The 22058-nt window shown below is 38.6% G+C and overlaps 1 protein-coding gene across 2 annotated transcripts; it reads right to left on the bottom strand.

Annotated features, from left to right (window-relative positions):
- Nucleotides 1-222: 222 nt before the first annotated feature.
- On the bottom strand, nucleotides 223-12974 carry LOC139136671 (tetratricopeptide repeat protein 36 homolog). 2 transcript variants are annotated; one of them, XM_070704453.1, is made up of 3 exons: nucleotides 12709-12974; nucleotides 8407-8595; nucleotides 223-4875 (listed from the first exon to the last, which is right to left on the bottom strand). In XM_070704453.1, the coding sequence occupies exons 1-3, from the start codon at nucleotides 12785-12787 to the stop codon at nucleotides 4613-4615; spliced, it is 531 nt and encodes a 176-aa protein (XP_070560554.1). In that variant the 5' UTR covers nucleotides 12788-12974; the 3' UTR covers nucleotides 223-4612. The 2 variants fall into 2 exon arrangements, with proteins under 2 accessions (XP_070560554.1, XP_070560553.1); XM_070704452.1 differs by lacking the exon at nucleotides 12709-12974 and adding an exon at nucleotides 10381-10536.
- Nucleotides 12975-22058: the final 9084 nt, after the last annotated feature.

Raw genomic sequence — 22058 nt, forward strand, 5'->3', positions numbered from 1 at the left:
CTCTCATTTATCTTCTGTGTCCATCAGCAGATTTGGTGTATAGTTTGTTGACCGCTCTCTCTCTCTCTCTCTCTCTCTCTCTCTCTCTCTCAGTATTCATGCAGCTTCTGACAAATCTCACTGACTTCACAAATAATACACAATTGAAGGTATATTTCCACCGTTTACAAACTTTGTCCCTGAAAGTTTTCCTTGAAATAATACACATTAGCGAACGTGAAATACCATTTTTTAAAAGTCTTGTTTAATGCAGGACACACAAAAAAAACTATACGAACTCATTGAGAGCGTGTACAAGTTGCTCAGTATGAACAGAGTTCCTGACCCTAAAGAAAAGTATTTAAACTGAATATGTGACCAGCCTCTTAACACCACTTGGTGGTGCTATGCAAGTTACACTTGACATGAGCTATGCTGGTTCTATCGACTGAAGCAGTGTACTCTATCAAAGAAGATTTTCAACCCAAAACATTTCTGAAACTAAAACCACAACAAACGTTTTGATTAAAATATATGTGACTGCAGCATAAAAGTTGCTTACAAACAAAAGGTAGCTACTGAGTTATTTTTCAGAGCAGCAAATATGTTTGCAAAGATGAAGGTTCCTGTTCCAAGGAAAATGTTTAGTTATATTTCAGCAAGGACCATAGGTCTGTTTCTAAGGTCTATGTTTCGGGATAGAGAAAAATCTTGATTTCATATTCATTATTATTGTTGCGCTTAGGGGTCTTGCACTTAAATGAGCAAGAATTCAAATTTCTACTTAGATGAAGAAATTGAAAAAAATAGACTGATTACAAGCCATGCAGCAAAATCCCATTGAAGACATTATTGAACATTGCAATACTGTTGAAAGGTAAAACACAACAACACAACACAATACATGGTAAAAGCCATCACAGACGCCATTGTTACTGACCCAAGAAGACCCTCTCTGATGCAGAAAATGTTACAATATCACAGGTAAAGATATAGGGGCAGATACACAGGAATTTTTAGCGATTCTTGGTGTGATTTAAAACTTGGGTTTGTGAGTTTTAGCACTCACTGGCTCAGGGGCAGTGAAACATGTTACCATGTTATTCTGATGAGTCATCCATGCTAAAATAACAATAGGGTCATTGACATAAAAATAGTCATGTTCTATTGTTATGCAGATACTGTCATTGTTTTTCAGGGGTTGTCTGTGACTATAGCTGTACAGACAAGCGTCTGTGACATAACAATGGCTGAACAATACTAAAGGTTTATGCAAATCCAATTTAACTGTCATTAATTTTTCATGGTCAAGGAGTATATCCTTTTGATAATGGTACAAGGGTATTTCAGTGTGATCAACAGAAGATTAAATATGCAACAGTAGTAAAATAACACACACCATAAAATTAAATGTGTACCAGTACATTTAGCACACACACTCTTTTGGAGAGAAATATTTTTCAGCAGTTATGAAATGCTATGTGTGATAACGCCATCAACACACCAAATGAAATAAAGTTTTGTTTTCACTGTACTGAAGGTCCCTTTGGTTTTCACAGAACAAGAAATTTGACATAATTTTCAATTAATATCTATACTTCCACATGCTCATAAACTCATAAAATTATCTCCATGGATGGATTTAAAACAAAAAATAAAAAAGGGAAAACTTTACAACTCTCAAAAAGAACCCATTGTGGCAGGTTTAATTGATTTCCAGTTCTGTATAATTAATTTAACCAGCTGGCAAGCCAGTACTTTGAGAACCTTCTAATCTTTCATTTCTTGAAAGATGAAGAATTCTAATAAATGTTGCTGCCAGGAACTTGTTGAAATGATTTTCAAAACATAGATGAACCACAGCATTTTCTATAAACTGACTTCATAATGACAATGCCTGTACATTCACAGAAATAAAAAGCTATCTTTGTGTCTACATGTCCCAAAAACTTGCTATGACATTTGGATGATAATAGCATACAGCTGAACCCGTTTTTGATGTGTAAGTATTCTTCATTGGTTTGCACCCACAAAATATGATAAAATTCCCTTCTACGACATGATTTTGCTTGAAAAATCTGTCCTAAATGAACATGTCAGACTTATTAGTCCCCACGGACACCGTCCGGGGGGACTTATAGGTTTGGTCATGTCCGTGCGTGTGTACGTGCGTCCGTCCGTCCGTCCGTCCGTTCACGCAGATATCTCAGAGATGCCTGAAGCGATTTCATTCAAACTTGGTACAAGGATTACTTCATATGTCATACAGATGCACGTCAATTTGTTTTGTGATACGATCCAATATGGCTGCCAGGCGGCCATTTTATTACGATTTTTTCATGTACAGACCCATAATTCAGGCATGTTTCAACTGATTTTATTCAAAGTTGGTACAAGGACATTGACCAGTGTCATAGATATGCACGTCGATTCTTTTTGTGATACGATCCAATATGGCCACCGTGCAGCCATTTTGTTACAATTTTTTCATGTACAGAGCCATAACTCAGGCATATCTCAACCAATTTCATTCAAATTGGTACAAGGACATTGACCCATGTCATACATATGCACATCAATTTGTTTTGTGATACGATCCAATATGGCTGCCAGGCGGCCATTTTATTACGATTTTTTCATGTACAGAGCCATAACTCAGGCATGTTTCTACAGATTTTATTCAAAGTTGGTACAAGGATATTGACCAATGTCATAGTTATGCACATCAATTTGTTTTGTGATACGATCCAATATGGTCGCCAGGCAGCCATTTTTTTACGATTGTTTCATGTACAGAGCCATAACTCAGGCATATCTCAACCAATTTCATTCAAAATTGGTACAAGGACATTGACATACATATGCACGTCAATTTGTTTTGTGATACGATCCAATATGGCCGCCAGGCGGCCATTTTATTACGATTTTTTCATGTACAGAGCCATAACTCAGGCATGTTTCTACAGATTTTATTCAAAGTTGGTACAAGGACATTGACCAATGTCATAGCTATGCACATCAATTTGTTTTGTGATACGATCCAATATGGCCGCATGGCGGCCATTTTGTTACGATTGTTTCATGTACAGAGCCATAACTCAGGCATATCTCAACCAATTTCATTCAAAATTGGTACAAGGACATTGACCTATGTCATACATATGCACATCAATTTGTTTTGTGATACGATCCAATATGGCCGCCAGCAGGCGGCCATTTTATTACGATTTTTTCATGTACAGAGTCATAACTCAGGCATGTTTCTACAGATTTTATTCAAAGTTGGTACAAGGACATTGACCAATGTCATAGCCATACACATCAATTTGTTTTGTGATACGATCCAATATGGCCGCCATGCGGCCATTTTGTTACGATTTTTTCATGTACAGAGCCATAACTCAGGCATATCTCAACCAATTTTATTCAAACTTGGTACAAGGACATTGATCTATGTCATACATATGCACATTGATTTGTTTTGTGATTCGATCCAATATGGCCACCATGTGGCCATTTTATTACGATTTTTTCATCTCCTGAACTACAACTCAGACATGTATCAAGCGAATTTATTCAAAAGTATTTTTATCACAGACCTAATGAAGAGGACTCTATCCTCTCTGAGGACCTGTAATCAAAGCACCCATTAACAAGTGGGGACTGTGTCATCAACGATGACTTGTTTCTATCAGGACATGGTTTAATCCTGAAAGAGATCTGCTGCTTTCATCTTATTTTTCCATTCACCCTTGAATATATGACAATAAAGATATTCAGCCTATCAGCCTTTGTCACTTTATAAATTTGCAGTCAACAATGAGGGAAACACAAAACAGAGGTAGTGATTATGTTTATAATACTGAAGCATGAATTCTGACGGAGAAACCAGAGAAGAAACCAGAAACACTTTCATTGTGATTTATACTCCATTGATCTTGATATATTACAATCATTTGCAGCTGTATGAAATGCAATACAAACCCGGACATGATTACGTGACTTGTACTATTTCAGTACCCTGCAAACTGGCAAAATTCATGTTATCAATTTACCCACATTCTTGCCTTTAGTACTTTATGATGATGTACATTCAACCTCAACATGCCTTTCTATGCCGAGACCCTACAAAGCAATAATTCTTTTTTTACTCTGTGCAGGATTTAAACCTATCACAACTGCAGAACCATTTTATATGACACTGTACCATGTTTATACGCAGTGGGAAACCTTATGCCAGCAATTAACTCAACACAAAATCCACACTGTAGACAAAGTAATGTATGCTAACGGTAACACTGATACTTTGGAAAATTGCCTTCCCTATGGCTTGGACAACAGAAATAAAATCAAATTTGTCAATTAATCAGTGCAACTCATTACAGGACAACAGAAATAAAATCAAATTTGTAAATTAATCAGTGCAACTCATTACAGAATTTTTTTACCAGATACTGGCAATATGATTGAACGATATCTCTGAACACACACGTATGCCTGGATATATTATTGTTTTTGTACAAGTCTTACAGCCAATGATTTGCATGATATCCATATCTTATCAAGTTCAAATCTCTCTCGTACACTTGGCTTGAAAAAATACTGTTCTCCTTTGTGAAAGCGATGGGAATCCTTACTCAACAGATTCACCGTTCTTCAATTTCGTCATCACCTCTGCCAGCATTTTATTACACATTGCTGCATAGGGATTCATCTGTACTACTTGTGACTTGGCAAAAGCACTGCCAAGATCTGCTGCTTTCTTAAAGTCCTCTAGAGCAAGCTCGTTCTGTCCTTCAAGACGTCGTATAAGGCCCCTCTGTGTAAATGCTTGGCAAGCAGCTTTCCCTTTGGCTTGGCTGAGTTCAATGGCTTTATTCAAGTCAGTCAGTGCACCTGTAAAGGGGAAGAAAAAGACAGAAATTGACTTGGGACTGGCCAATAACCAGATCGTCACACAATGGAGACAAAAATTAGCACAAAGTATAGTAAATGTACATGTTTTGTACAATCAAATTCAAGAAACAACGAATTACGGTAGAATGCACCTCAAGGACAGATATTTAGACTCTCAAAGTTTTACCATTTTTTTTCCCATCTACCACTTGTGACGATTCATTTTAAAGCTCTTGGCGTAAGAAAACCTTTAACTGTGTTAGTTTTACGAATATAGAAAATTATATTTTTCTCCATGGAGTTAACACAGGAATGACGGCCATTTTGAATTTCAAATATCGGTAAAACGTGGTTAATTTTTTTCTCTAGTCCAAAAATTTGCAAGGTAAGCCAGATTTTTATTCTTGACTTTGAAAGAAAATGGTTTAAATATTCCTTAAGGAAAATTTGAGCAAAAGTTTAAGTCTTTCACTTACAAGGCGCACAATACCTCAATTGTTGCATCAGTTTACATAATTGAACACATAACAGTCATATAATCTCTTTTTAGCACTCTGTTTACCACACAATTCCAATTTTCTGCCATATAATGATTCATGCAGCATAAATGGTTACTGTATCAATGCTATACTTGCTGTGACTCTCTACACTGGAAGCGTGGATTGTTTAACAGAAATGGCACTTATAAGAGTCCCGATACATTTTGGAGATTGTCTGCTATTACTTGGCAAGTGTGTTTCTTGTATTACGGTGTACATCATATTACCAGGTAATTCTTGGAGCTCTTTTAAGACAACATGAAAAATAAGAATATTTAAGATGATGTATTTGTGGAATAAAAAAACATGTTCAATCTCGGTTTCAGCAATGTTCTAGTTTACTGTAAATATGACTTTAGATGCCAAGCAAAATACTTGCTGTTACAGTTCTACTACACTACTGCAAATTGTGTATTGCAAGCAAATTTGCAGTAAATTTGTAGTGCAGTATTTATTAAGGGTATTCTCTGCAAAATTGTTGCATATGCTGGGCAATACAATACTTGCAAGGCCCAATCTTGGAGAAAAAAAACTGTGTTGTATACACAGTAATCTTATAGCATCCTTGGAATGCGATAAACAGATTATGGAACCCTCATCAAGTAGCAGAATGTCGGTAGATGCCAAAGAAGAGTGAAAAACAACTTGTTTGTACATTCACTTGAAGGAGACATATGCACACAGGTTTGGCCTTCAACGTATTTCATGTCCTTGTCCTGAGAAGATTTATATACACTCCATGCTGTGCATTTTATCTTTTAATTTGATGTGAAACTCAATTTTATTCCAACTTGAGGACAGCATATTGCAGCACATACAGTATTTGTCAGTGACACTGTCGCATATTTACTTACACAAATCACAGATCTTTGGCACTGTTTTTATCCAATTGTACATGAATTATATTTATAGTGTATTTCATTTCATGGACAATTTGCCATTTCTGTTTGATTTTTCGTCTTGTTTCCTAATTGCTGAACAATTCCATGTAATTACAATTTACTTATATGTAAAATTATGTCTGTTTCTTCATTGGGAAAGTCTGTGTACCATGTCCCAGCTGTGATTAATACTCTGAGGCTTGGTGACATGTGTGCTGAGACAGAAAACACAAACAATTATCATAAATTTCCATACCAGTTTGAATAATGATCACCAATGCACTGTACTTTATAACCCTTTCAAACCAGGCCTGTCATCTGCCAAGTCAGTAAAATGACCTATTTAGCAAAAGTGTACATGTATTTTTGCTTATTTAGCATGTAGGTCATGGCAAGTTAAGGTCAGTAAAATTACAGTATCTACACCTGACCTGATAGTGACACATGAACTTGGCACGATAAGGGTTGACTTAAATTTTTTTTCATTTCACCAAAAATTAACAAATTACTGCTCTGAGTCTCATAACTCTTGTCTTCCACATCACTTCTCCATGGCGGACAAATACACAACCTACTTGTCGGCTTTGAAATTCTTTCCCTGTTACTATGTTAAAAGTTCACGTCCTAGTGAACTGTTGATGAACTTGGCTCATTTGCATAATGACATGTTTCTAGGTCACTGTGCGCGTCACATTCTGTAACTGTCAGACATATACTGTGGAACTTGATTGTTTTATTACAGTACCAGCTTCTAAAACTTTCAGAAAGTGACCAGCTTTGTTATTAGAAATCTTAAAATTTTGGTTTCCACTGTTCAGTATTTCTGTTGAATGAATTGTTTGTCCTTGAATGACCTACAAAAGGGCACTGTCCCTATGCAAGTGACCTAAAAAAGGACACTGAACCTAAGTACATCATGCAAATGTCTAGACCTGCTGTGTCAAAACCATATATCAAGTTTTTGTCCTTTGTCATATGAAGTACTGTACAAAAAAACATGGAAATTTACGTTTCGCTATGATGACTTCAACTTGCTAGGAAAACGCAATTATTTGAATTCATTAGTGAATCACAAACAGCTAAGTAAAGTGTGACTTACATCCAACACAGAAAATTCACACAAAAACGTTGCAACATAGAAGTGGATTGTTTGCTTTACAAAGCCTAAAGGTTTAATCTGGCTACTGAACAGACTCATGTTTTTAGGTCACACATGAAGTAGCGAAAATACAGGGACTTTCTTCAGTAATTTTGAAGGATTTTTGAGTTCTAAAATACAATTTTTTGATGTCATGTTTACTACGCCTCATTTTTAGATTATGATATCATGACAAATCATCACATGATTTCAGAATATCATGGGTGGCTGATTTTCCAGGAATTTCCAGGACTAAATTTAACTTTCAGGAGTGCAACGAGCCCAGCAGGAAAAAGGGTTAATAAGGACTTTCTAGAAGTCTTTAAAATTCAAGGGCTTTGAAAAACTGATTCCATGATAAATATTTATTCCTTGAGAGAAAGATTTGTCAAAAACTGAACTTCTACACACTTGAAGAAGCAAAACTTTGAGGGGATTCAAAATATATTAAGGACTTTTGTGTTCAGTAACATTTTTTTGTTGTCAGACAAAAAAACAAAGTGTTACTGAACAGTCTTGAATATGGGATATCATATATCGGTGACGGTGACTGCCATAGATCCCTCTACCGACAAAGTCAATCTTGGATTTTGTGAACACAAAATATTGGTAAAAGTTATTTATTGATTGTCAACGTGACTAAAGGTGATTTCAAATATAGTACCTAATATTAATTTTAACTAGGTTGTCCGATTGTTTCATTCAAATATTATTTTAACATCATTGGAACTAATTTGAGAGAAAGGATATTTGGTTGCGTATGCATGATTTCATAGTGACATAATTACCGATTGTGAATACGCTGATACAGAATGAGGCTTGGTTGGATTTTTTCACTTTCAAACTTTCGTTTAGGGGACGGGTGGTTGAGGCCAAACACACTTAGTTACGTTTACCGTGAGCATGTTTTGATTATCCATGGCCCCTTAATGCTGATGATGTACACACTCGTTCATCTCACTGATTCTCTTACCTTGAACATCACCTTTCAACCTGAGTGCCTGTGCTCTATTATTATACCCTGATGCTCTGTCTGGTGCAACGTCGATGGCTTGGCTGAAATACTCCATGGCTGTATTGATATCTCCACCTTCTGCTGCCCTCACACCAAGGATTTCAAGTCTTTTGGCTTCCTTCACAACCTCTGATGTTTCATCTTCACCTGTCGTAAATTAATTAAATAATATCTTTTAAAATTATATTTAATATCCTGTAGAGTGCCTCTCTTACAAGGAATGCTTTTCAATCCCATGGTCCTATTACCGCATCGTTGTTGAAGCCTCATCAGTCATACCTTACATTAAAATCTGACAGCTGATTTAAAAGAAACCATCGTCGGAACTGCGCCTTTTCAAGTTTCTTTCTTACAAACGATGTATTTCGTGCAAGATATCTGGATGCACCTCATCATTATAGTTGCAACGTTTAAATGATACGATGTAGATTATGACAGACTTGTTTTAACTTTCATCAATCACCATCGTACCTTGGATACAGTGTTTACATTGGTCGTATGGATCCCATACGACCTTTGAGCGCAGTTCCGATGACTGTATCCCTTTTAAGCCAGCTGAATACAATGATCTTCTAAAATAAAACAAATCCACAGACAATAGGGCTATGGGGTAAACTCATACTTCCCCATCCCCATTACACAGCATAATATGATAGAGGGTATGTACATGTATTTTATCAAGTGGGAGCTGAAAATAGAATAAAGGTCAAAAGGTGATTGGACCTGTGACAGTTACTGATAACATAGGCTATTCATTGACTCTATAGCTTGTCAACCACTGGGCGACTGTGATCAATAGACCACAAAAAAATCACTAAGCTTTCCACTTTTGTGAGAGTTTCAAAAAATAAGGTACATAGCTCAGACAGCTGATTGATATCAACAATTGAAATGAATAAAGTATGGTGAGACCTCATTGCAAAACAACATGTACATCTTCAATCATAGTTTATCTATTGTGATCTTCATAACCATCCTGAATAATTGGAAATGACGGCTTGAAGTAAAATGAACTTTCTTTTTTTTTTCAAATTTGTACAGCAAACAAGCAACGACTTAAAATTTCCTTTTTTTCACCTAGTGTACTTGAGAACGATTGATTTATGTTGTTGACACCAAATTGAGTGATTATTATGAGAATATGACTTGTTGTGCTTTAAAAATCACGTCAACAGAAGGTCAAAGGTGATCTGGTCACGTGACTACGGACTGCAACATGGTGCAGATCAGACAGCAAATGGGGAAGATGTGGTGACCACTCGATGTACACACCGTGACACGGAGCTAGAAAGGGTCCCTTTCTAGCTCCGTGGAGTACAGTAGGCTTTCTCCAAGTCTGTGTGCATATAAATATCAAAACTGATAAAACAGAACGAATATGCCTCAGCATACTGTAGTGTTACTGTTGCGTAGATCTTGGGCCATAGGTGAACTGATGAACGCAATGGCCCTAAGTTTCTACAGTGCGAGAGAAAAGCCGAGCAACCAGACTACGTATACTATGATCATGGAGGTAGAAAGTCTCTTCCTACCTCCATGCTATAATCGTACGTACATATAACAATGGAGGTAGCAGCTACCTCCATGATATAACTATTGAGTTTTACAGGCACTAAAATCCTTTGATTATCATACAGGATCCATGGTATTAGTCCTCATTTTAGCACACCATAACACCCCGACTGCTGTAAAATTAAAGGGATACGCTAAATTACCATGGGGCTGTACAACACTCCCTCGATCACAAACTACCATGACAAAATACAAACAAAACAGCTGGCGCGGCGAGGCCTCGCGAGGGGTCTAAGTGTGAAATGTAGTTTTATGCACGCACTTCAGGTTCTACCATAAAAACAAACACGGCTTCGCGAAATTCTTCAGCAAATCATGGAAAAGCCACTCAGTTCGAAGCACTCCAACAAATAAACGCACCTTCTGCCGCATCGCATTCGTCGATGTCTGGTACTTCATCGCTCCCGAGTGGTAGATGAGGGTTGAAAATGCTGTTCAACACGGCCCTGTCATTTTCGCTCGCCATATTGAACGCTGGATGAATTGGTTGCCTGACCCCCTGGCTCACTCACAAATTACACGTAGGGGCCCCTTATCCATTGACCACTAACATCACGAGATAACCTTTATACACACTGAGAAGTATTCAAGGTTAACAAGACTCTCCTGAATCGTAGACCAGCAGACGACGACAATATCATAAAACTATATTTCCCTTTTAGTATTTCCCAGCTGATGAGTGAAATTATGGACAGTCAATAAGGAAATATAAACTGCACATACATTTGTAGTAGGCCTGATCATGATTTTAATACGCCGTATATTTTATTAATTGGAAAAGCGCAGTGCGTTAGTGAACTGTAACGTGTGATAGAGGGCTATTAAACTGAACCCTTTTGGGGGGGGGGAAGCAATTTTAATTTTACCTCGAATAACATTTGTTGATGGCTGATAAACCACAAACCCTTTATAAGGCCCTCTTCTTAAAGCCCTCAAACTCTAAGGAGTAGGCCTATGCCTATTTGATTGAACTGTTGTGTTTGTGTGGCGAGTAGACATCCCGGTAGATATCATCTCGGTGGGCGTTCAGTTAGATCGATAAATCTTGGTGTTGCATCATGCCATGCGCCCACTGGCCTATTTTGCAGATGGCGTTTTGTTAACATTCTTTCTTTAGCTCGGCAATTTTGTACACTAGTATCGATATGACAACTTTTAGCCTAAATGAAGCGAAATGTAAAATGGTTCACGATTAACAATATTTGTTTGCTAGCTACGTGACTGGGCTACGTGCAATGCATCATGTTAAACTTTCGGACGTAGGCCTAACGAGCTAACACTAGTATTAATAGCATATACAGGGGGTTAATGACCTTGGTGGCGTACACTTGAAGGCGTACACTATGGAAGGGGCCTCCTTGAAGAGCGTGTCCATGGGGAAATGGCGGCAGGATAGAAGGGACGGTAGAACCATATAAAGGAGACCATTTTAGGGCATAGCGGTCTCGCACTGAGGGGGATGACGAGCGAACACGCATTAAAGTCGGGGTATTGAGTGAAATTGTGGGGTGGTGATACCGGTACTATCTAGGCCCCTATTATCAGAAGTTCCGTGGTCGACCCTATTGACTGCAGCTCACGAAACCTTCGATCCATAATAATGGTGTTCCCGAGACATGATCGGAGCATGGAGGTAGCTACCTACATGATCTGAGCATGAGTTACCTCATCTACCTACCGTTAACTAAACCACAGATGCATATCTCCATAGACAGTTGCTTCTCGTACGCTTATTGACGATAAACTTTCCTGTTTATATTCCAAATGATATTGAGTTTGCATTTTAATATAAAACCAAAAATGTTTGTTTCAAATGTGGATCAAGTGCGACAGACAGTGTGAGGGCCATTACATATGTACAGTAGTAGGGACAATAGAGTATGCATTAAGTGTAGGCATGCATGGATGTATAAAATTACATGCATGGTGTAGGCAACCGCTTGAGAGTGGGTCCATAGCTGTAGTGGTGGTTTCTGACATGTTTACCGTCATTGACGTGCTAATTTTGACTTGTCAGACACACTTTTAGCAGCCGATCGATAGGCCATTGACACAGTAGTATTGTGTGGATGGAGTCGTTGATGCCGACAACATCGCGGTCATCAACGTGTGTGATTTCCGGCGATCGTTGTGACAATGCTTTGTCTGTGCACGGAGCTAGTCAGAGGTGCAAAAAACAGGCTTCAAGAATAAATTTTTTGGAAAGCCTGTTAAGCTGTATTGAACTTTCGACATGACTTTCTTGCTAATTCCTGGGAACTAATAGTACAAGTCGTATATATGAAATTCTACCTTTTGTTTAATTGACTTTCTTTCAAAAAAACAATGGTGGCTCGACGTTTATGTATAAAAAGGAGTCGATTATCGATTTGTGGTTTTGGTTTTAGATTTGGGTTTTCAGCACAATCCACCCGCCGCATGATCAATCGGGCTTATTTTGTGATTCGACATGTCAGCCTTACCAGTACAATAACAAACGATACACAGTCATAAATGCACATTGCTGTAAAATAATTTTGCACATTGTTCAGAACTGATCTGTGATCAATATCATGCAGCCAATTATTTTTTTTTCAGTCTGATAAATGTGGGCTTAGATGCACGCTATATTGAAGAAAAAATTCAAAGCTGGACAAACTGTGTTCACAAAATTAATAATAGAGTATATAAAACTAGCATATATATCACCTGTTATGGGGATGGACGGAGTTGATTCCTGTCTGCCAGCACTACCCTCGTCTTCACGTCTTTGCTGGACCTCGGTCATTTTTACTCTTTCTATTGTCAAGATGTGTCGGCCAACTGCAGCTGATGCGTCTGCGCTGCGGAGACAATTTTTTCCTAGTTAAGAATAACTTACTACTCCGGCGAAGGTGACCCCGTTAGCAGAGCTTGTAGAGTTCGGACGTCTAGCGTCTGTTTTCCGGGCTTGTGATCAGTTCAGCTAAACTAGAGCATTGTGGGTCAAAAAATGTCACATTTACATATTCATTCTACGCTGCACAGCTCAATCACCCCTTGAACGCATGATACGTAATCATCAGTCGAAGGGCACGAAATCACCAAGTCCAATTACGAAATAAACATGTTTCTTTCAAGGTCATTGGAGATATGCACACTGTGACATTTTTATAGACGATTTGGAGAACTGGCATCGCCAATATTGTGTACATGCCCCTGGAAACCATAATATGTTGCGCCTATGGTGTATAAAGCGTACGTGTTACCACGGTCGCCTGTCTTCTAAAATTTCCTCTGCGCTTAGGCGCACCATAGACGTGTGCAGATACGCAACTTGGAAGTAGCCTACGTCACAGGCGGCCCAGACGTTATTAATAATATTGAGTTTTTCTCACTGTTTTCTCTATCAGTTCCTCTCCTTTTCTTCATGCTCTGACTGATCGCAATGTTAACCAACCCATAAAATCCCAGGATAAGTACATCCGTTAGGGGAGAACCATTTGATTTTTTTTTTTTTTGGGGGGGGGGGATATGGAGGAAGTGGGTATGGGAGCATTTTATTTCCTGTCAAAGTGACAGCAATTTTTTTTTTCTACTGTCAGACTTGCATCTTTTTTTTTCCAAATGGAGTGGCAGTGCAATTTTTTTAATTGGTCAGCAAGTTTGTAATGCGTTGTATATAAGGAAGATGTGATTATTAACGGCTGAAACTCCGAAATTTTTAAGATATTGATGTGTGCAATGGTACAGTCTGGTGCAATCTGAGAGTGTTTTTAATTTTTTTTAATAAGTGAAACTCCTAGAACATCCCAAGGGGGAGAGCACGAGAGGGGGGTTCCCCCTCTGGTATTGGAAATTTTGAGAAACTGATGTGTTTAATGGTGCAATCTGAGAGGAGTTTCAGTTTATTTTGCACTCGATAAAACTTTTTGAAAATGACATTGAACACTGGTTCTCCCCTTAAAGCGCAGTGGTCGTCGCGCAGCGCGTGCGCGAATATTTTGTTGATAAACATAATTTTTTGTAAACATAAATCTTCTCAACTTCCATCTGAGTGAGATGGGAGCGGTCCCCCACTTTGTTAACGCCTTTGTAAGACTCAACATCATACAATAGTAAAATATTAAGATCGGAAACGAACTTCAGTGGTGTATTTCTATTTATAAACTCATGTAAGGCTACGAACATTGAGACACTACACTCGGCACATTATGTCGCTGAGTTTACTGCACGCAGTCACAGTGAACAAATGGGTTTGATCGCGCGCGGTCACGCTGGTTGTACACAACGCTATGTACAGCACAGTAAAAATACATCACTAAAATGATCAACATTGTTTATATATGTAGACTAGCAACAAGCACAACGCCTAACACAAAAATTACACTCAAGAGCATAATCGGCAAGCCAGTGCAGGACACGGGAGATCCTATTGCTTCGATAAGGGAGACGGTCACCGCGTTGACGTACACGGATATAAGAGAATCCGGTCCCACAACCTACCGGCCCCGCGACGACTTGGCCCACGACCCACTGTTGATCACCATTTCTAACTTCTTCTAGTGATACGTGGCAAGAAATAATCAAATGACAGGAAACAATAGACAAAATGAGCGGGTTTTCGCGGCATTTGGCGGGAAAATCGCACGGCTACACACAGGGACGTATTGAGAGATCCTGTGCACGGTCATGGCAGTGATCCAACGGCTAGCTAGTGTTGGCCTACCGGTGCTACGGAAACTTCGTTGTTGTACCTCCTGATTGCCGAGTAGGTCTGAATCCCTTTTCAAATGAGATACCCCTAACCACAGTCCCTCTATCCTGGATAGAGGGACTGTGCCCCAACAAAGCAAGAAGACCTATGAAAGGTTCTTCGCTTGACTTGATACCTGTGCTCGGAATTCTCGTTTGCATCCCCAAACGGGGTAAACCTCGTAGTGGAGTTGGATTCTCCACAGCCGAGTGTAGAGCGCCATATACCTGGTTCTCTTGACACGGACGTCGGAACAGATGCCTTTTGCTGCAGCGGGCATTGCTCTGCCAGCTGTAGATTTCTGTAGCTTGCGTTTTTGTCAATTGTACTCCTGTTGGGCCTCTTGAAATGAAAACTCTCGTCCTTGCTAGCGATGTCGTAGACTAGAGCCCGGTCATTGATAGTCTGTTGTCATATATACGCGTACAGGTAAGTGTTTAGCTCCATGGCTCGAGCGATAATAGTAGCCGAGCCCCATTCAACTGATTCAAGAAAATCATGATCAAATGTGATCTCAATCCAGCGTGTAATTACAATATTTGGTAAGTTGTTATGCTTGTGACAGATCAGCCGCCATTTTAACCAGTGGCAATATCGCAAACATTATAAGCAACCCGTAACGTATAGTGCGGCATTCTTGGATATGTTGACATCAGGGGGGGGGGGGCCTCAAGAGCATGCGCAGCGCGACGACCACTGCGCTTTAATTTCCAAATACATGTAGAAGCTGCATTCCAAAATGATAGCCAGACACTGAATATGAACAATCTAAGCTTACCACATCACGGTCCCTCTATCACCGTGATCACATAAAGTTTTGAAACATGAGAAATCCCATTGACCCTAGCCCAATCCCAAGACGGAGTATTTTTGCCTTCGGAGATTTTGGCCTTCGCCCACTCCATATTCTTCGTGTGGAAGGCCGAAAGCGAATCGAAGGATAGGGTCTAGGCTACATTGACCCAAGCACATCTGTAGCATATATAAAAGATGCGTGTTGAAATTTTGGCATTAAAGCCCCTGTAGATGTAACTCTTGAAATTTATGGACCTGAAAAGGGCTTTCTTTTTTCTCAGGTTTTCTTTAATTTCTACAAATTTAAAGGATATAGTCTTTTACCACTGAAAAGTTTGACAAGCAATTTTAAATTTTAACCGTTATTTTGATTTCCCGCCACTTTCAAAAATTGATAATATTAAGAAAACATAGCATACACTGTCACAGTGGAGAACATTCAGCACTATGCATTATATTTTGGACTACTCTGTAGTTTCAGTGAAGATTCCAATGCATAACCTTATGCACTGCGTACTGTCTTTTTGCTTTATTTGCATGAGGGCGCCATCTTATGTTTGGGCAAACATTTATTACTTATCTTGCTCAAAATTGCACATGTAGCCCCAGTGGACAGTTTATTCTACCTGTATAAACACCCCTCAATGAATACATTCCCATGAACTTGTTTTAGTTTGGAAGTAAAATCACAAAAATAATGCGAAAAGATACAGCTATCGGGCCTTTAACCAGGAGTGCCGAAAAAGTGTTCTAATCTAAGCTTCAGCGTCAAATAAGGCTTTTCCTGTTGGGCTATTTACTCGTCTCTGTTGACAATGCAATAGAGGGAAATATGTTTGCATTGCAAATTTGTGCTTAAAAGTTTCTGGAAATTGAAAAAGCGGGATTCCGGAAATATTCAATGTTAGAGGTGGATGCGGGAACCCGGTCCCTTTATGTATAACCCTGGAGCTCCACGGTCTATGGTACAACTTATAGTTTTTGATATGTTATGATAAGCCTTGCACGTGATTGTGATATACTACAATGGACATCGGATATCCGGTGCGGGCTATGTTGACAAGCTCAATTGAGTATTCCAGAGGTTTTCGGGAGTAAGGATGAGAAACTATGACAGAAAAGCTAAAGCTAAATAATACTTCTTAATGTTAAATAAAAAATGGGTGCATGTTAAACAGCCATGGTGATAGGTAAGACATTCATCATAACAAAGCATTGATGCAATATGAATGTAATGAAATGAAATCAGGTGCTGTGAAAATGTGTGAGCGAAGGGTACGCCGAAAATAAAAGAGATTTACATTATGAGGATCTTCAATCCCAAAGGGTGCGCAAAAAATGAAAGGACTAAAAGCAACCGTCTGCACGTAATTTTTTACTACCTGTCCGCCTGCAATCTTTTTTCTGCCATCCTGGCTGGATTTTGTTTTCAAAGGCATCTATTTGGAATATTTTTTACAGTTAGCCCGCTCCTGTCTATGTTTAGGATGAATCGATGGCATATATGAGGGATTTGAAAATGTTCAGTATAAGGACCGGGGTACCAAAATCGCACCAAAAGAGAAAGTTGTAACCTTCAATAGCAAAAATCTGTCCGTTTGTAAAACAGTGCAGGTTTAAATTTGTCAGCACATCATAATGATCACTTTTCGTCTTCTACTATTCCAGGAGAACCAAAACTGATATCCGTTCCTTGACCATGAACTTGAGTGCAAAACGTGGAGCTGTTGTCATGGTCCCTAGTTTACGACGATGATTTGTATCGACTTCATGTAAACCCGGTATATCAATTGAAAGTTATACTCAAAATATATACCAATACGTTCAGAATTGTGAACGGCATTTCCAATTTCCGATTCCGTGCTGGAATTTTCAATTCGTGAGCATTTAGGCCTAATTGACGTGATATTTCATACGCAAATGCCATTGCATTCGTGTAGGTATTGGACGGTCCCTGATTATCACAACAAAATTGTTGAATTAACATAATCCAAATTGATGAGGCACAGACCTTCTGTTCACTGTTGTTCGAATTTTTCAACTCGAAAAGGATAGCCTCCGCGTAGATTGTCATTTTCAAGAAGTATTGTGTTGTAATATTCTTTGTAGACGAGTTCATCAATTTTGGACTTTGCACAACTTGCTGGCGAAATTGTTGAAAGGTGAGGTCAACTCTTATGAGCTTAAATAGGGACTTTAAATCATTTTTATAGATTTAAGAAGCACTGAGTTTATTAGATTAATACTAGTCAGCAACAGTTATGCTTAGATTCGCAGAAGAAATAATCAGGTTTGTTCAACTCTTCCTGACAATCTTTCGAAAAGACAGCACATGTCCACGGGATAATCACATTCTGCAAAAAGAACAACTTGAAATGCTACATGAAAATAGTTCACTGCTGTTACTGTCCTGTCGACTGACACGTCTATCTTTCGGACATAAGACAAACCATCGATACAAGATATGAGAGAGAGAGAGAGAGAGAGAGAGAGAGAGAGAGAGAGAGAGAGAGAGAGAGAGAGAGAGAGAGAGAGAGAGAGCACGTTTGTTGATGGCCTATTCGTGACCTCAATGACTGCGTGCTATCCGACACGATCATTCACTGGTAGATTTCTTCTTTTGCACGTATATAGTACAACGGAAAAACATTCTTGAGTTGATGCAAATATACGAATTTTAGACAGAGAAGCCCAAGAGGTCCTTAAGCCAGCTGTTCAGTCACACTATTTACCCGTCGTCCAGGATGTTGACATGTCTGTAGTTTTCCTTTATGACGCTCACAAGTCAATAAAATATCTGTCACCCAGATATATATAAAATCTGTCTTAAGTCTGCGTAGTCGCTCTGCGTATTCTATTTTACATATAAAACCGAAGCAGTCCATAAATTTTTGAAGAATTATGAGATTTACTTTAATTTAATTTTCATTGTTTGAGTGCCAGTGAACATGTACATATTCTCCTTGTTTCTCCAAAATACGTTGAAATACAGCTTTTAAACTTTTAAATACGATCACATTGTATCGTGTACAAATGCAATCAACTTTGCCGGCGAATAAATTGTATTCCTGACTAAAATTCTGTTGACAACAATAACACTGGACGCTATACATATACACAGGCTTGTAAGTATACTAGGTATTTCAAGTGATTGTGGAATCTTGGAAAGTCAAAGGAAGATGAAATCATGGAAACACACACGCACATTAGCTTAATGGTGAGCAGCAGGTGGGGAGGCAGCCAGACCCCGACTTTAAAATATTAAGATTCTTTGTTTTAGTAACCAGACTCTGACTGCTATGAGCTCCATGGCATCATATCCCTTCGAGACTAGGATTTAGACAAACTACAAAATGTATTAGTTAAGGGAACGTTCAGTTAGTATGGCCGGGGGTTGTCCGGTAAAGTCTTCCTTTGTATCAGTCTAAATAAGTGAACTCCAACCCATTGCCCCTCCCCCAAATTGATGACCCTCCCCTTTCAAGATGACAAAAATGTCATGATTTCCCTCCCATTGCTTGAAAAAGTATTGATCCAATTTTGAATGATAACACTGGCCACTACCGGTGCAAAGAGACAATTGTAATAGAACATCAATGGAAAAAGAGATTAATTGTTTCCAAGACCTGCTCTTCTTCAAGAAATTGTATGCACAGTATACTGTGTCTCGGAAGGTTCAAAAAGTTCTTCATCATTTGTGCTGCTGCCAATTTCATAGATTACAACATCATCATCCCCTTCCTTGTCAAAAAGCTCTGAGTCTGACATGTCACTGTCACTATCTGTATTTTGAACAGTTTCCAAATAAATTATGATTTTCTCTCAGTTTCCATGTTTTTCTGTCCTCTCCTGAGTACATCACAGGTAACTGCTTTTCGTTTGTCTCTTTAAATTGTTCCCTTTGGTTGACAGAGTATGCCGAATTAAGTATTTGTTCAGATTGGCCCCCAGTCGCTGTTTTCTCGGCAACAGTTACTGGCTGGTTGTGGCCATTGTTCACCCCATTCACAGCCTATACTTCTAACATGACAGTCTGCTTTTCTGTTTTGATATTTATATACCCACAGACTTGGCCGGAGCAAGTCTAGTATTTGTTCAGTTCTTGTAGATATACTGTACATATCGTGTACTTCTCATCGAACCAAAAGCTACATGGCCATTTCTGAGACCCCCTTCTTGGACCGTACACCCTGGTATTTCTGTTGATATACGTCTACCAGGTTGATTGAAAACTCAGTAACATTCAACCACATTTTCACCTGGCCTCACTTCTAAGGGAAATTGTGCATTTTCACATGGATGCATTTTTTCAGAGGAAAATGTTGCTTTGGGAATTCCCTCATGTCACAAAAAATGCCAAGATATAAGGTCATGAAGGGGTCAAATAGCCAATTTACAGGTCTAGAAGCAAAGTGAGCTTCGGTATGCTTGATCAATGTCATGTTCCCTAGAGGAATACTCTGGCCACAATACCATAATGCTACCTGAAGGCTGAGGATAGTGTACTGCATAGTAAGCTTATATATACATATTTTTAATTTAAGTTTATGTATGGGCCGTCACATTGATATGACATCTATACTCGAGGAGTTACATTGGCTTCCAGTAGAAGAACGAATCCGTTTTAAAATTCTTTGTTTGGTTTATAAAATTGTCCATCAAGATGAATTGGTTCCAAATTACTTATCAGAACTAGTAACAATTGATAGCCCAGTACATAATACCAGAAGGAGTGTCGGTGTAAGATTGAATCCCTTTTCTGTCAAAGATCACGGGAAACAACTTTCTAGAACATATGGTGTCAGAGCTTTTAGCGTGTATGCCCCTAAACTGTGGAATAGTTTGCCGCCCGAACTTCGGATGATAAAGAAATTCGCTTTTTTTAAGAAGTCTCTTAAAACTATTATTGTTCATCAATGCTACTGTTGACTGGAATATAATTTGTACATGTATGTTTTATAGTTTATTTATTTTTTATCATTTTTAGTGAAATTTTTTAAATACTTTCTTTGTTGTTTTTAGATGGGATCCTGTAGTCTAGATTTTAGCTTGCTTGATTTTATCGATTGTTTTTGATTACACTCTTTCCTCTGTGAGTTATTTTGTATTTTCTGCGTTTATTTTAGTTCTTCCAGTAATTTTCTGTAATGTATAGACCAGTGAGACAAGGTGTGTAGTGGTCTTTAAACAATAAATTATTAAATTATATTATTATTATTATTTCTTCCTTATTGCTAATTGACATCAAAACCCAAGTCATTGACACTTTTTATTTATATTCCAGCCTTTGTGTTTATATATCTAGGTAAGTTTTGTACATCTCTTTCATGAAAATGCTAAGACATGAACAGTAGTGCAATGCGACAGCAGAAGGGAAACCTTGCAATGCATGCCAGGTTAAGTTAAACATATAGCCCTAACCTTTATCGCCTTACCTCAGCCAAAGGCTGATAGGAATTGTTCATCGCCTTCAGCGAGACCACTTACAAGAAGACAAGCATATATATATAGAGTTTGGAAGGCAAGATGTTCATGTGACAGATAATACATATAATTTTATTCATATTACAGTGAAATGACTTCAGAGAATGAAATCATGCAGAGAAATCATTTTTTAATATTTTTGAACACTGAAACTGCTTTTTGATGGGATGGATATTATAATAATCTAGTTACCTTCCTGTGCTGTTTGAAAAATACATGACACCCCCCCCCTTTCAGTTTTCAAATGAAAGGTGACCGTGCCCCCCCCCCCCCCCTCCGGATTTTGCCGGCCCATTCCCGGCCGTAATAACTGAACGCTCCCTAAACGGCTGTGATACTAGAACAACGTGACCGTGGATCAAAATATCGTCATCACGTTGTCTAGAACATTGTCTATCCACTCTCTATAGATTGGGTCAAGGCTGGTCGGCAGACGAACGTTTATTTGTGATTTAGGTCAACACGTGGCTGGCATCATTGCATATCATCAGTCCCAGGTTCACGGACAAAGGCGTCAACAGTGCGCGCATGCTCTCAGGTCAGGGTGATCGGTCTCTGCCGTCAATGGGCTGCAGGCACAGTCACAATTTGGGATTGTACTACATTCTAATTGTAAGAATTAAAGAAGTAAGCTTATCGATTGTTTTATCAGAAATACTCACTGGACACTTTTAGGTTTCACTCATTTTAATAGCTGATTTCGCTGTTTCGTCGAGTTAAAGAATGATCAAATAGGCCATAAAAGGAAGAAATAACAAAGACCGCTTTTGGCACATCTGCTGCATGCTTACTAAAGTAAATATAAACCGTTGAAACGTATTTTATATGAATATTTTTTAAAGTTTAGCTCTAACGATTAACGACTCATCAAAAGTTAAATGATTAAAATCCAAAAATTAGATGAGTGGATGTTCAGACACGATGAAGTATATATTAGGTGAGATGCGATGACACCTACTATTATTGGATGTCGGACTACTCCCTCAACGGCATTGCACAGATTGATAATCGGGTGGTCAGCAGCAGCAAGTATCGGTGTATCGCC

This window comes from Ptychodera flava, chromosome 7 (assembly GCF_041260155.1).
Source record: "Ptychodera flava strain L36383 chromosome 7, AS_Pfla_20210202, whole genome shotgun sequence".
NCBI lineage: Eukaryota > Metazoa > Hemichordata > Enteropneusta > Ptychoderidae > Ptychodera > Ptychodera flava.

Excerpts from the sequence above, each read along its gene's own strand:
- LOC139136671 (XM_070704452.1), bottom strand. The coding sequence starts at position 10,486 with ATGGCGAGCGAAAATGACAGGGCCGTGTTGAACAGCATTTTCAACCCT. Across the intron at positions 8,596-10,380 it reads CGAATGCGATGCGGCAGAAG|GTGAAGATGAAACATCAGAG; the intron begins GTGCGTTTATTT and ends AATTTACGACAG. Across the intron at positions 4,876-8,406 it reads GTTGAAAGGTGATGTTCAAG|GTGCACTGACTGACTTGAAT; the intron begins GTAAGAGAATCA and ends TCCCCTTTACAG.